The 14953-nt window shown below is 38.9% G+C and overlaps 1 protein-coding gene across 1 annotated transcript in view; it reads left to right on the top strand.

Moving 5' to 3' along the window:
* The window catches only part of PEPD (peptidase D), a 140176-nt gene that overhangs the window by 33641 nt on the left and 91582 nt on the right, over positions 1-14953 (top strand). The window contains exons 7-9 of the mRNA XM_066327988.1: positions 2237-2281; positions 8473-8548; positions 9946-9992. Of these exons, the coding sequence (XP_066184085.1) occupies positions 2237-2281; positions 8473-8548; positions 9946-9992 (168 nt within the window). The remainder of the gene's footprint in view (positions 1-2236; positions 2282-8472; positions 8549-9945; positions 9993-14953) is intronic.

The following is a 14953-nucleotide window of genomic DNA, read 5'->3' as shown; positions in this document are numbered from 1 at the left end:
TTTCTAGTTGGCATTACATCAGAGAGCTGTCTTTCAGGTGAGAGAGAGGACTGTTCTCTCAGAACAGAATTCCTGTGGCTCTTCTCCACCCACCAGCACCCTCCTGATTCAATCCTGCTGCATCTCTGGGTGTTTAATGAGCTTCCCCAACTGACAGCAAATCAGAATTTCAAGGAACTTCACACAGTAGGTGATCCCAGTCAGTAAGATTTGGATTTCTGACAGCACAAAGACAGTTCAAGAAGAGCCTTTAGGGTCAGGAAAGAGAAAATCCAGGGACTGTATCTGAAATGGCTTTTCCAAAAAAGTGAGCTGCTGTAAGTCTACACCACTGTACAATTTCCTCTCTTGAATGCTTGGGTGGCACAGTCTTCTTCTATGAGGTTCATGTCTGGCTCATTTGATTTGCTTTTGATTTCATCCATTCGTGCTTGTGGTAAAAGGGATCAATTCAGTTTTTTGAGATGTGGATTTTCAGAGTCAAAGTCAGTTGCCTTCTGTAACTGCCCTTCCCTGTGCTTTATTTTCTTTTGTTACTTCACAATAACCTTGGTTTATTCCTATTTGCACTGAGCTGGTTTTGGACACTCCAGTGCTGCACTGTCTCCTTACATTTCCCTTCATTGATCAGTTTTCTGTCTGACACACTAATGACATTGAAAGGTTTTGTGTCTGTTGTTACAGCTGCAGCATAATTCTGTCTTGGCTTTCTGTGGTGGTGTCAGTTGGTGTGTCCTCCAGCCACAAACCAGCTCAGGCTTTTTGGTTTTTAGAATATTCATAGGTCGATTCTACTATGTCATTCATATATTTCCCTTCTATACAAATTAGTATTTTGCTGTTTCTTCCATTGTGGATTTCTTTCTGCATTGGTGTACATAAGTGATAATTTTTGAGATGGTGATGATTAAATTGAAAAGACCCCCTTTTGATACCTTCTTGCTTCCGAGTGACCAATTTTATTATATAATGGTGCATTGTTTTGTGACTGGTGGGTGGCTTTTTGTCTTGAGTTGTTTTTACAGTGATTTCTCGTTAATACCCTAACACTGAGTACCATACAGCTTGTCCTTGTTGAATGTTGTAATAAATTTTTGGCTTGTGCCTTGGCTAGTAGCTCTGTATTCCTACACCTTCTCTTTATTAGGGTTTTATAAGTTTATGAGTATCTGTTTCTGAAAAATAGAAACGGGGTTTTTTTTTCTGCTTTCTCAGGACACAGGAAGACCCTTACACAATTAAAAGTGACTTCTAAGTAAATTTTTTAAATTGGATTTGTGCTTTCATTGATCCCTTCTGAGGAATAAAGAATGGTTAATAACCTGGAATAGATTTAATTTTTTCCTTCAAAAATGGGAAAATGAACTGTTGCCTCATAACATTCTTTTGAAGAACTGTTGGGAGCTTGTAGCATTTTAATTCTCTTAAATACCCTAACTGGAGAGCAAACAGTCCTGAGCAGACAAAAATATCTTTGATGCAAAACACCCCTTAGGCATTCAAATTGTAAGCAAAAAAACCCCCTTTAACAATGCTTGAAAATTCATTTGTGTTCCACCTAATTACTCAGCTCCTTACTCTATTGGCCACTGTAGTGTTATTGTTTAGAGAACCTCAAAATCATTCCAAGAATACATTAGTTGCTCATGTAGAAAATAAACAGAGAAATGGTGAAGTGTCAGAGGCCAAGGCGAGTTCGAAGCTTCTGCTTTGCCTCTGTAGGTTGGAAAAGACACAGAGAGGTCATTTTCCTTTTCGCTGTCCTCTAAGCAAGCTTGTTTATCACACAGCCACCTTCTGTGCACACAAACGTGGGAAGGCATGAAACAGAGGATGAAATCCACAATTCACTGGGTTTCATTGCATTGAAGAGCGTTTGAGGAATAAAGGAAAATCACAGAATAATTTGGAAGGAATGTCTGGAGGTCAATCTGGTCCACCCCACCCTCACAGCAGTGAACTGACAACCTGACGTTTTATCTTTGTCAAAAGAATTGTAATATGTGTGTCTCAAGCATTCTGTTACACTGGCTTCTGCACATTCTGAAAATAAGGTATCTGGTTTAGTCCCATGTATTTCAAAATTAAATGCATTCTTCACACTGGGTTCTCTATTGAATTTCCAAACAGTACTTGTTTTCACTTCTTCAGAGAAGGCATGGTTTAAAAAGAGTATGAAGTCTCTGCTGTTGTGTCTGGCTGCATTTTAATATTAGTGTCTTTGGGTTTTTTTTAGATTTAATGTGAACAACAAAATTCTTCATCCTGAAATTGCAGAATGGTGAGTAACATAAAATCTTTCTCTTTAGTAGTATTGAACATGCTTATACTGTCCCGTTGCTTCAGAGAGATTCCCTCAGCAGAAGCCTCCTACTTTATCACAGGAGTTTTAATTTTAAGTTGATTTCATGTTATGGACTGGAAATAATGTACATACGTAGTAATAGAGCTATGTAACAGCACTGAGAACCAAAGAATTTATGTAACATTTTTTAAGCATTGTATCTGGATACACATTTCTCTAGGATGTGTTAGGGTTTAAGTCACATTCATGTAAATAAAAATTTGTATGAGTGGGAAAAGAACTGAGGATAATTTATGTTCTAGCAGCAGTAATCAAACACAGATCAAAACTCTGTCTAAACAGGTAGTATTTAATTAAGTATTGTTTCTTCTCCAGGATTTATTTTAGCAGCCTTAATTTTGTTGAATTATTATTCATATAATTGCACTTTGTAGTTCTTGGGGAATTCTGCTGTAGCCTATCTGAAACAAAAAACCTGGATGTGTGACCAAGTGCAAAGCTGCTCCATTTTACTGGTTTTCCTCTTTTGGTCAACACTGCTGACTTAGTCCACGGGATTGCTCCATAACTAAGGCTCCCTAGTTTTCCATTTAGGAAATTACTGAAGAAAGAACATTCTGGATTTTTGTTAATGAATTAGGTTTTATCTAAGCTTTTTTCTGTGTATTAATCTAGAAATGAAGAAGCAAATCCTTAGTTTAGACAGATGAGCTTAAAATACAAACCACCCTCTGACTGCTACTATTGTAGGGTACTGTATTGCATGCTACTACATATTATGCTTTTTAATATTTATTTTCAGCACATATGCTGAGAACCATCTTCTGCTGTCTCCATTTACAGTTAACTGCCAGCTTGAAAACTGTGGAGATGTTTTTTGAACATCAGTGATTTCAGAACATTTAGAACTATTAAAAGGTCACGTATCTGTTGTGGCAGATATTTTTCATTGCTTGGCAGGACATAAAGCTGCAAAAGGGAAGTGGAGAGGCTTAGTGTGGAACATTGTTCCATCCCTGAGTCGTGGATGGGCCTGGAGCTGTGGTGGTGGGCTGCTTGCTCCTGCCAATGGGTGTGAGGGGGACTGATTTTTACACCTTGCCTATTCTGTCCTTCTAGAATTTGTGCTGTTCCTTTCCCTAAACAAAAGTGATGTTATAGACTTGATTTCTGAATCTGAGAGGGGTGAGGAGAAGGACCTGGAGAGGGCCCTGTCTGACTTCAAGCTTTGCTCTGAAGACACAGCAGGACAACAGGGACAGAGATGGCAATTTTAGCTGCAGAAAGCTTTGCTGCAGGGCTACAGGCTTTTTCTCAAGGGCGCTTTCAGGTTGTTTCCATCCACCTTACCAAGGTGTCCTAAGCTTTTCTCCTCTGTGGTTTCAGTTAAAGGATGATTAAATCTTCTTTAGGAAGCTCAGATATGGACAAACACTGAGAGAGGTGGAGCATTGAGGCAGTGGAAAGGCAGCACTTGGAGCTGGGGTGGAAAGAATCATCTCTTCAGTGAATTGTGATTTAATTCTTCCTGCAGCCTCACAGAAGAGGAGTGCTTGGTGGTATGCACCTTCCCCACACCTGGCTTTCAAGGAAAGGGAATTCTAAGTAAAGAAAAAGTTCAGATTTGTATTCAGAAATGTCTTAAAAGGTTTTACTGAGTTTGGTGGCTTTTCATTTTAAGTCAAAAGTATGTTAAAGATGGTTGTTGGGATTTAATATCTGGTGAAATTAACATGTGAATGACAGGTCATGTATATTAAAGCTTACTAAACTAGAAATCTCCTTGGAATGTCAAGTTACCAGCCAAGAAAGTTTGTTTGGAAAGCACTTATTTCTAGAGTTAAGAAAATTTTTCTGTTAGGAAGATGAATTCTTTTGGGTTATATTCTGGGGTAGGAAATTGCATCCTTTGACTCATCGCCTTGCAGGGATGCATTTCATTTCAGATTTGGCAAGCTCTGAACTGCTGTGTTTTACATGGTACTTGTCAGAAAAACTTTGCTCTGTGCTATGCTGTCAAACTGCCAGCTATAGATGAAATGGCTGAGCTTTCTGAACCAGCCAGGGAGAACTGGGAGCTACAAAAGGCAGCTCTAGTATTATACAGTCTTCTAATAAAATGCAGAAAAAATGGTTCAATGCTGACAAGAGGCAAAGTGTTTGTGGTTAAGGATCTGTTGCCTCTCTTGCTTATTTTTTCAAGACCTCATCATTTTCTGACTTGATATGGAACTTAAAACAGAAGAATTCAACCTTACACTGGATTTCAGCAGTTTGCAGATGGTGTTTTAACTTTTTTTTTCATTTTATTGAGTGAGTGTATTTCCAAACAAATTTTAAACCTTTCATTTTAAATTTAAAGGCTTCAACTTCAAATTTCATAGTGAATGGATATGCTAAGTATTGATTGCAGTGTTTTGAAAGAAAATGTTGTCTAACAGAAGAGAGAATTCAGATTTGTCCAAATTATCTCCTTGGTAATTAGAAGGAGTTTTTTTGACACCAACACTTAGCCAAATGGCCTTTTGTTCCTGGAATTTGCCAGTGTCTATCATAATCGTGTTGTTGCTATAAGTAAACATTTAGTGATGTGCAGCTCTCTTTGTGCCTGTATATACTGTATTTTCCTGTAATCTCAGTGAAAATAGGGTTTGATTGTTTTATGTGGAAGATGTCATATGTTCTGTATTTTGCATTATTTTGATGGAAAGCTATAATTGTTTCTCTGTGAAAACTGATCTGTATATTAATGTCTTAAAACTCTGCATTTGCTTTTTGTGTTTTCAGGGGTTTTTCTACTTATGCTGTAAACCTCTTAAAAATTTTTTTTTTTTTGAGCTCATGTGTTCATGCTTTGGTGTTCATGCACTTGTCTTTCAGAACTGCACTGTGATGCTTCTCCTTTGCATATGTGCATTGCTGAGTTTGCTGGCTTTGATGCTAATTCAGTTAGCCATTTTTTATGCATTGCAGAAGAGCATAAATGTATAAACAGTGGTAGAGAAATTTCTATAAATGAAATGTGGAAAGGTAACAGCAGAGGTGAGAAAGAGTAAAAGTAAGGCAGGCCTGTGAAGTCTGCCCACATGGGCATCATCCTTACATATTAGGTGGTCTGTAAATCTCATAATCCCAGAGGGAAAGGAGGAATGGAAATTCCCAGGTGTTTTCCAAGTATGCCACAGAAAGGAGACGTTCAGGTTGCACACATGTGCTGAAAAACAGCAAAACAAGCCAGCTGATAAAACTCTGATCTGATAACTGGAAACAAATACTTCTGGCAGCATTATCAGAGCTGCAGAATGCACATAGAGGACCAATTTATGTATCTTTGAGGAGAGCACTGGTTTAGGAAAATACAATTGAGTTATGTGAGTTTCAGCCTCATAATTGCCTCAAATTCTATATGCTCTTGACCACTTGAGTGGGTCATGCATGTAATTTGGTATCCAGACATTTCAAATGCCCAAATGCACTTTCAGGATTGAAATTATACTTATTTATCTTAAAGTTGCTCTGTCCTATTGGATGACTGACATGTGTAAAAAGACCAGCTGCTAGTCTGGCTAACTGAAAATTAAAGCAGAAAATGCGTGTAAAAGGAGAATGAGGAAGAAGAAATGTTTTTACACTGGTACAATGGTGGGGGGGGAAGGTGAAAGTTTTAGGTCAGTTCTGACAGTCAGAGACTTGTACTTCTATTTCAATTAAATTGCACTGAGTGCTCCCCCTGCTAATTTGAGGAGTGCCTTATGTGTGGAATTTGTACATTGTGGCAATTGCATTAGCCAGAGCTTGTAAATTATTTGTTCCCATTAAAATATTAATGCCTTTATGCAGAGGCTGTAACTGGTCCAAGAGCTGTTTTTTAATAGAATGCTGAAGTTCACATAAATGAAAAAAGGTAGGATTTTCTTCCTATCCTTATTTTGGAAGTGGAAGAAGACATCATGAGAACTGTGACACACATCATGTGCAAGGTTGCCCTGAAGTGCCAACCTCTGCTATAGACCTGGCCTGGGAGGGTGCTGCTTTTTGCACCATCAAAACAGTGAGAAGATGGTGAAATACAGGCTTTTTTACGCCCCAGGCATGATGTGGGACCTCCATCAGCAGTAATATCCACCACTGTAACACAGAAGCCCAGTGTCTGGTGTAGGGTGAAGTTGATCCTGTTCCCTGCACAAATCTACATTCACTCCTCTCCCTCCTTCTGGTGGTTGGGTAGTGGTTTTTGTTGGCCTCAGAATGACTAAATGTTCTCTGGAAAGTTTCAGTGCCTGACCTTGTGTAAATGAAGGGGTTGCACTGCATAAATAGTCAGTGTGAGGCTGAGCATGAATTTCTATATTCAGAGAGCTGAGAAGATGTGGTCTAATACAAATACCTTGATCCTTATGCCCTAGTCAAGGGAAATGGTTTCTAACACTGCACTTGCTGTGGAGCAGTTACTAACTTTTATTGCCAGCAGATTGCAACAAAGAGATTAGACAACTCAATTATGAAACAACCTATTTTTTGGGCAATTGCAGATCATGGATATGTACTGTATACTGAAAGTAATGTAAAGGCACATCAAACAGCTATTAAATTACCCTACTAGCACATGCAGTCTTCCAAGGAACAGGATTTTAAAAAATAATTAAAAATCTATAAGCCTTTGCTACCTCAATCTAAGTGGAATATATTTGAGCCACTCTTTTTTATGTCTTGGCTGAAAGACAGGAGTGTTTCTTCACTCATGGTCAGCAGATTTTACCATCCTAGTGTAATTTTTTCACTCGGGTGTGCATTTTAAAACCTTGTACTTCTCATTTTCAATTGCATAGTGATTATTTTGTGTCATATACCATTTGACTAAGAAAGTCAATCCACTCCCCTCTACAGTGAAAGCATTTTGATCAATATCAGGATTTTACAAAGGTACCTTTCCTCTGGCCACAAGAGTTGTGTTTGAAGGGGAGTGGCTGTAGTAATGCACTGTCTATGGGAAATGCTGTAATCTCACATCAGAGGCACTGATGGCTGAGAAACCTATTTCTGGACTCATCAAAACAAGCTACAGAGCAGAAATACAGTAAATAGCTTCTACAGCAGTGTGAGGAGGAGCATTTTATGATAAAAAGAGGGGTCTTGGTGGCAGTTTCAAAGTATAACAATTAAGGTTCTTTGTAACTGCTGCAAACCCTGGAGTGCAGCTTGAAAATATGATTGAAATATTTTCAGGCAATTCAATAGATGTAGTTCTGTACTTTGTAAGCAGTAAGTATGTACTTCACAGCTGCCTTTGAGATGGGCATGAAAAATACCAGGAATTCAGTTTTTGTAATAGTAGAAGGAGTATGTGGTGTTTAACAGAGGTTATGGAACTGCATCTGCTTTACTGTGCATGTCACACTCAATAGCTGCTTTTATTTGAAATACATGATAGAAGTACATGTAGAGAGGAGTTAAATGGTGCTTTTTTGACATGAGGTCAGAAGAGAGTATCAAGGCTCATAAACATACATGAATTCAGTATCTCATAAGGCACAAAGAGTAGGATGGGGTTTTAGGGCAGTGGATTGTTTGGGATTTTATGGGTTTTATCTTTCTTCAGAAGCATTTCTGAATTTCATGGTTTGGGGTTTTTAATACCAAACAAAAATAGGATTTTTTTCACACCACCCCCTGCCTGCCTTTTGAGGTATTGCAAGTAGGTGAGAGTTGGGATTGTGCTGAACAGAAATTCTGGAGCTCTGGGAATTTAGGTATGAAAAATAGTTTGAAATTGTGTTTAAAAGGAAATCAAGCATGCTTGTAGAAACGTTCCATTTGAAGTAGTGCTGAAGTTATGACAAATGCAGAATTGCATTGATTTTGTTCCTAATGTATTGTAGAATGAGTTGAAAAAATGTTGATCGAACCACTTGTTTGTAAGTATTAAATAGGGCAGGCTGATGTTTGAAATTCTTGTGACTTCCCTTTGTAAGATTGTTCTGCTAACACTGAATCAATGCCAACAATACTTTGCTGTCATGAATACTATAATAGCTGTTTGCTCTTGAGGTGTACTTGATCTAATCTTATTATAGGTGATGCATATTATTTTCAGGGTTTTTTTCATTTTACATTCTTAAGCTGTGAAGTTGCAGTCTAACATGGTGTCTGTTCTTCTTCTCTTTAAGTCGTGTCATTAAGACAGACATGGAGTTGGAAGTTCTGCGCTACACCAATAAAATCTCCAGTGAAGCTCATAAAGAGGTAATGGATCCTTTACTGTTAATAATTTTTGCTCTTAGTGTAGCAGTGGTACTCAGAAAATGTCCCCAGCAACCCAGAATTGCTTAGTAATAAAATAATGGAAAGGCTGGATAGAAATAGGAGGATAATATCCCTCCTATTACAGCCCAGTAATATACCTTGCATTGTCCTTGAACTCACTGGTGCGTTTGTGATGTGTGAGAAATGAAGTGTGGGTTTGGCTGAGAGCTCACCTCAGCAGAAGGTGACCTGCTTGCAATCTATCTGTTCTGTGTGCACAAATACCTGTATAATGATGGAGAAAGAAAAGATCAAAATTATTCAGGCCTGTGTGCAGCTCTGAAAAGTTTAACTAGCAGGTAACTGTCCCCAGATCCTGATGGACTGGGGCAGTCTCTCCATGCACGGTGTAGGACAGGGAAAGGATCCCTCAGGGTGCTCCTCAGAGCTGGGTATGTGTCTGGGGCAGTGCTGACCCTGCTCTCCTGTTGCCACACCAGTGTGGCATTGACAAGTGCAGGCTCTTAGCAAGGCACTACCCCAGGGAAGCTGCACTCCTCTCCTGGTGCTGATGACAAAATCCACTTGGGTGTCAGTCCTGTACTCCATTTAGCGATGCAGATCTGCCCGTGAGTTCTGAGTGGTGACAACCAGAGGCAGCTTAGGTAAAAGTAGCTGATGAAGTGACTGACTCAGCTGTTTTGTTGACTCCTGTTCCTCAAATGTCCAAACTGTGAAGGGTAAGAATGTTTTAAAATGAATACTGTAAAGTCAAAAACTCAAAGGATTGTAATTTTGCATTCCTACTCCTTGGTTTTTCATCATCCTTGAATAATCCTATCACATTTTAGAGTATTTTTTTCTGTAGAGCTGCATAGAACTACTATAATCTGTACAGAAACAGACAAAGGAATAAAACTTTCTTAGCAAATCTGAGAACAAGGATCATATTTATGATTTGTAAACCAGTGTTTCACTGCTAGATGAAACCTAGTAGTTTTCTGTTGATTCAGATTTCAAAGTATAAAAGAGACTCTCCCATTGTAGGATAATTCAGTTCATAGCTTTGTTTTGCCTAAGTGGAACAAAAGGGCTTGCTGCCGTGTTAGCCACAGCTTTCACAATTGAACATGGATATTTTGATGAGCTGCACTTCATTAGGATATAGTAGTTTGGCAGTTAAACTTGCTTGATTGCTGGAGACTGCAGGCATTTTTCAAGATTAAAGTGTTTAAAACTAGTGTAGTTAAAAAACGCATCTACTGATGTAAATTTAAATGAAGTACAGATGATATTTTTGTAATACATGTTTCTCTGGAGATAGTCATAAGTCATAAATTCATAAATACGAGATTCCCTCCCACTGTGATGGTCCCATGCTAATATGTATCTTACAGGTAATGAAGGCCGTAAAAGTGGGAATGAAAGAATACGAGATGGAGAGGTAAGAGCTCTTACACTAATTATAATAAAAAAGATAATATCTCTCTAGTAGGGGGAAAAGACAATAGCTGAGACAATGCAGTAGCATGGATTCAGTTGAGACTGGGAGTTCATTGGTGTTTGAAGGCCATGGTAAGCATTATTTTGTTATTTTGAGGTGGTACTTCATCTGTTTCAAACATGGATTTGATGAGGGGCCATTATTTTTTGGTTAAGTGTAACATATCTCTATTCATGGAGTTACAGTAATTTGCAGAAGCTTGATGAAATAGCTGCTTGCATTGTTTGAAGCCATCCAATAAAATGGTGTTTATGGTTAAACATTGCCTTTAGTCTGGTTATGGTTGGAAGACTGCATGAGTGGGTGTTTAAGAGTCTTAGGAAAGGCTGTGTTCAATTACATTTTGTCTGCAATTACAAGGCAGCAGTACCTGTGCTTAGCCTGCACAAGGAGCTCAGCTCACACATGTGCTGGGTGTTCTGCAGCTGAGAAATCAATAAGCAAGCAGCAGATATCTCTTATGTTGAAAAGAATGTGCTGTACAGGCACCCATGAGGGGTTTGGCTCGTCCTAACTGATACACTAATGATGTGTCTAGATCTAAGGAAAACATTGCCTCCTCTCTTGAATCAATATTTACATTAGATCATCAGCATTTATCATATAAAGCATGGTTTTGATCATCAAGTCCATTTATTTTTAGCTTGTACATGGTACTTTCAATTTTCAAAGTATTTGCATAATGAAGAAATAGAGAATAGCAGTCATATGTCACTTACTGTTAGTTCTTGGCAGTAATTTTTCAAATGCTTGTAAGCAGGCTAGAGCAGCACCCAGGGAAGAGAATATAAAGAGACCACAATATTTGTCATCAGGATTTCAAGGTAGCTCAAAATACAAATAAAGCCTTTAGAATATATGCAATATGGAGCGACTAATGTTACATTTAAGTTTAAATTTCTGCAAATACTGTAGGCTCATGTCTATCATTTGTCAGTGCCTCAAATTGCATTTACATATAACACCAGGTAACAGGAAAAAAATATATATATTGTTTACATTCTGTCTTTAACTTTTTTTTAATGAAATTCGTGCTGATTTTGTTCACTGGCCATGCCATACATGCTGACAGTGAAATTTTGGCTCTGGAAGTCATTAGCAATCAAAAATTTCCCTAGAGCAGAAGTTATTCTCAGGTGCTCTTAAATGTCATGATCCTGGCAGTTTGATTTAAATGTCATACAACAACCAGGTATATAAACACTCTTCTGTAAGTCTTCAAGGTGTATTACCTTTTTTCTCAAGAACTTTCATTCCCTGGCTGGCTCCTTCCATACACATCAGTCTTTTGAAAAGATTATTTGTGTCTTTCAATTGAAAAAAATAAATTAATTAAATGGCCACCACACCTATTTAAAATTGCCTACTGTTCTTCCATACATCTTGATGGATTACACTTCTTGAAAGAGTATGAAGTTATTTAGCTAATAAAAGAGGTCTTGGCAGACTGCTCTACTGTGTCTGCCTTGGAGACTATAATTAGAATTTCAGTTTCTTTTACTGGTGGAATTCATCCCTGCACCCGTTCCTTTAGGGAAAAAGGGCCCTAAAAATTTAAATGCTGTCTGCTATTATTCTGTCTGCTGGGAAGAATAATGGCAGAGATCCCAAAAGCAATTAAAATTTTCTCTTACTGGATGTAGGACCTCAGTGTTGCCTTTTCTTTGTACATTTGCTTAAACACTGGTAAATGATTTTGAGCAGTAATGTGTTAATGCTGAGATATATATATATATATATAAATAAATGCATTTAGCTGCAGCTCCAGTCAGCCCTGACTTCTTTTCAGGTTTGATATTATTTAACTTTAATGTGTGGTTGGTTGACTTTAAGGAGACAGCCAAGGCAATTATCTGCAAGCAGTAATTCACAGCATGTGCAATTGCATATGCAGTCATTTTGGTAGGTCAGATTCTGGGTTTTCTCTGAAGCAATTTGTTTAGTATTTGTGCTTATCTCATGTTTAATTAATCTTTAATTAAAGGCTTTTAATTATGAAACTGCTCAGTAGTGAATATATTGTTAAAATACAGCAAAATGCTAAAACCTCTTCAGCTGGAGAAGTATATGAATAAATTCTGTGTTTTCAGCAGAGTAGTTTAAGTGTGGATATATAGACAAAGATGTTTTATATGCATATATATATAAACACACTGAAAGTACTAATTGGGACCTACAGTTACCTGTTTCAAAGGGCTCTGAAGGCCTGGAGATGACATCTCTAGATCAGTGTTAATCACTTTCTAGATTTCATCTGTGTACCCTTCACCAGATGAAGTGTGGAATCTTCCATGCATTTCCTCACATGTTCCCTTTCTATTGAAAAGAACATTTTTAAGATTGGGGTGGCTATTTAGAATGTCAGTTTGATGGGGGAGTGATACAGAAGTGTTTGTTGTAGCCACAGGTGGGTGACTTCCTGCATCACATGTTCTGGGCACAGCTGTTTGTATGCACTGCCCATTTTTGTGGGGGTTTATCCTCTGCTTAATAGCACTGAAGGTGCTGTTGTTACCAAATGTCCAAAAGATCAGAATAAGGTCTCCAGCACTAAAGTTGTGTTGAAGAGGGTATAATTTATTCAGGCCTGAGGTTCATGCTGGAGATCCTAAGGTGGACACAAGAGTGTTACTTACATACAGTTGCTACATGCATATTAAAATTTAACCCTTACCATAAATCCCACCCCATGTTCCCAGAGATTCAGATTAACACAAAACTTAAACTCCACTCTGCTGTAACAGCAATAATTTGAAGAATAAAATGGCAAGAAAGCGGCTACAGAGTTTTTTCTTGTTGGTTTACAATGCTTACAGACTATTTTTACACCTTGCCTCTCTTACCAGCTGAGGCTGATAAAAGTTCTTCATCCCTCTTCTTTTCTGTGTTGTCCCTGATTCCAGAGCAGAGCTTGGGCTCTGAGATGAGTTGCTGTTGTATCTGTCAGTGTTAAATTTCACTGTCTGGGGAAGTCTGAGAGTGCTCTCACAGATCATGGCTCTCACCTTGCATTTTTCTCTCTCTCCTCTGGTCCAGTGGAACAAACTGAAAATAAAACACACATGTTATTTCACTGAAAGAGAGAAAATAGCCAGAATAATTTTATTTTCCTTTGGGCATTTCCTTTTAGTGAAATGCAGATGATTTTAGCTAATCAGTATTTGCCACTTCCATTTCCTGGTGATTTTTCTCTCTGAATGTTTTCGAAAAAGTCCCTGACTTCTGCAACAAATGACCTTCAAAAATACTTGGATTTTTTCATGAGGCTGGATAGAATTTCAGCTCAATTATAACCTATAAGTCATTCACATAAGTGTGCATAGGTGGTAACCAATAATGCCCACTGCAGCTGACAAAATTACACTGGTGAATCTTTCAGTGTTGCTTTTTGGCGTGGGAATGGTGTTGAATTGTGTCATGGCCTTCACTGGTATTTGTGCATTTTTATTAAACAAGAGACCAGCACTCTGTTATTCTCCAACAGCATGTCAGTCTGCTCAGTTACTTGTAGGTCTTTTATGTTGTTTGTTTTTTTTTTCCCCCTCCTTTTTTTTTAAGTTAGTGTTGTGTAGCCTGGGAATGGGTTGACTGCCTTTGTTTCCCAAACTGCTCTGCAATTAGAGGTGATGTGTTTTTAAATGTAAGGTGCTGCTATCAAAAGGTTAGTGTAAAATTCTACGATACATGAGAAATGGAAAGAGAGATGGAAGGTGATCTTTTCCTGCATTTTAAAAGCTCCAATGCAATCCACTAATTTTTCCTTTATCTCTGGAGGCCTGTGTAGTAGGATGGGAGTGTGCCTGCTGTCTGAATGGTGGTTTGGTGTAAGATGATCCTGCACCTGATATTATTTATTTATCTGTGTATCTAGTTCTAGCACAAGGGTTGAAGGAGGAAGTGGATCAGCCACAGTCTTTTTTTAACAAGAAATCCTCACTACACAACAGCCCACAGCTTCTGTTCAATGTGGATGCGGTGGGGCTGGCAGGGAAGGAGTTGCTGGGTGGTTTTGTGCCTGTGCCCATGTTAGGGGCAGCAGGGGTCATCCAGGACTTCCTAAAAACGGTGGTATGAAATGACCTTTGGTGTCCAGGGCCAGGCAGGCAGCTTAGTGCTGACAGCTCTGACAGCAAGCGCTGGGTACCTGCTAATTGCTTCCTTTGAGTGAGCTGCTGAATCTCATGTGTTCACTGCCCAGAGGGAAGTCAGATAGAATGTGTTTGGCTGGAAGAGCAACTGGATTCAGAGACAATTCCTGCAGCCTTCCCCTGCTGCCCACTTCCCCTACACACAGCTGGTCCTTTGATGTTTTAAATGAGGCTGTCACCACTCATTTCCTAATCCAGCTGAAGTAAGGTTGTAAATAGTCTTTAAATAAATCTAAGTTTAAAAATTGCTTTAGAAACCCCCTGAGCATTGTTTCTGTTCTGTGACATACAGGGACACAATTGCAAATATGTGCACACTCAACTCAGCAGAACTGGGGGAGAGGATTACCTGTGAGCATGGAGACCTCCTGTCTCAGCTCCTCATCTGCTTTAGGAGATATAGATCCACTGCAGAAAGTCCAGCTGCCCCAGCCCTGGCAAACATATGCCCACTTCCAGTTGCCCTGCTCTCCCCCTTCTGCCCAGCTGAGAGAAGTGTGGGAGTTAGACACTTCTTGGGGCACTGCAACCTCAGAGACCCATTTAACCTGAACTGCTGCTCAGAATGTTCATGATGATTGGGGATGGACTCCATTAGCTGCTGGGAAGGAGCAGAGCAGTTTCAGTATATTCCCAGTAACCTCTCAGCATTTCCCGTTGCAGGAGGTCCTGGGGGATGCTCAGATGTTTTGTCTTTCAGTCATCTCCTGGTGTAAGAGTACTGTTTAATTGCACAGACCACTCCTGTGACTT

The sequence above is a fragment of the Sylvia atricapilla genome, chromosome 12 (assembly GCF_009819655.1).
Source record: "Sylvia atricapilla isolate bSylAtr1 chromosome 12, bSylAtr1.pri, whole genome shotgun sequence".
NCBI classification, from domain to species: Eukaryota; Metazoa; Chordata; class Aves; order Passeriformes; family Sylviidae; genus Sylvia; species Sylvia atricapilla.
The sequence above is the reverse complement of the archived record's forward strand: the minus strand, read 5'-3'. Positions and strand labels throughout refer to the sequence as shown.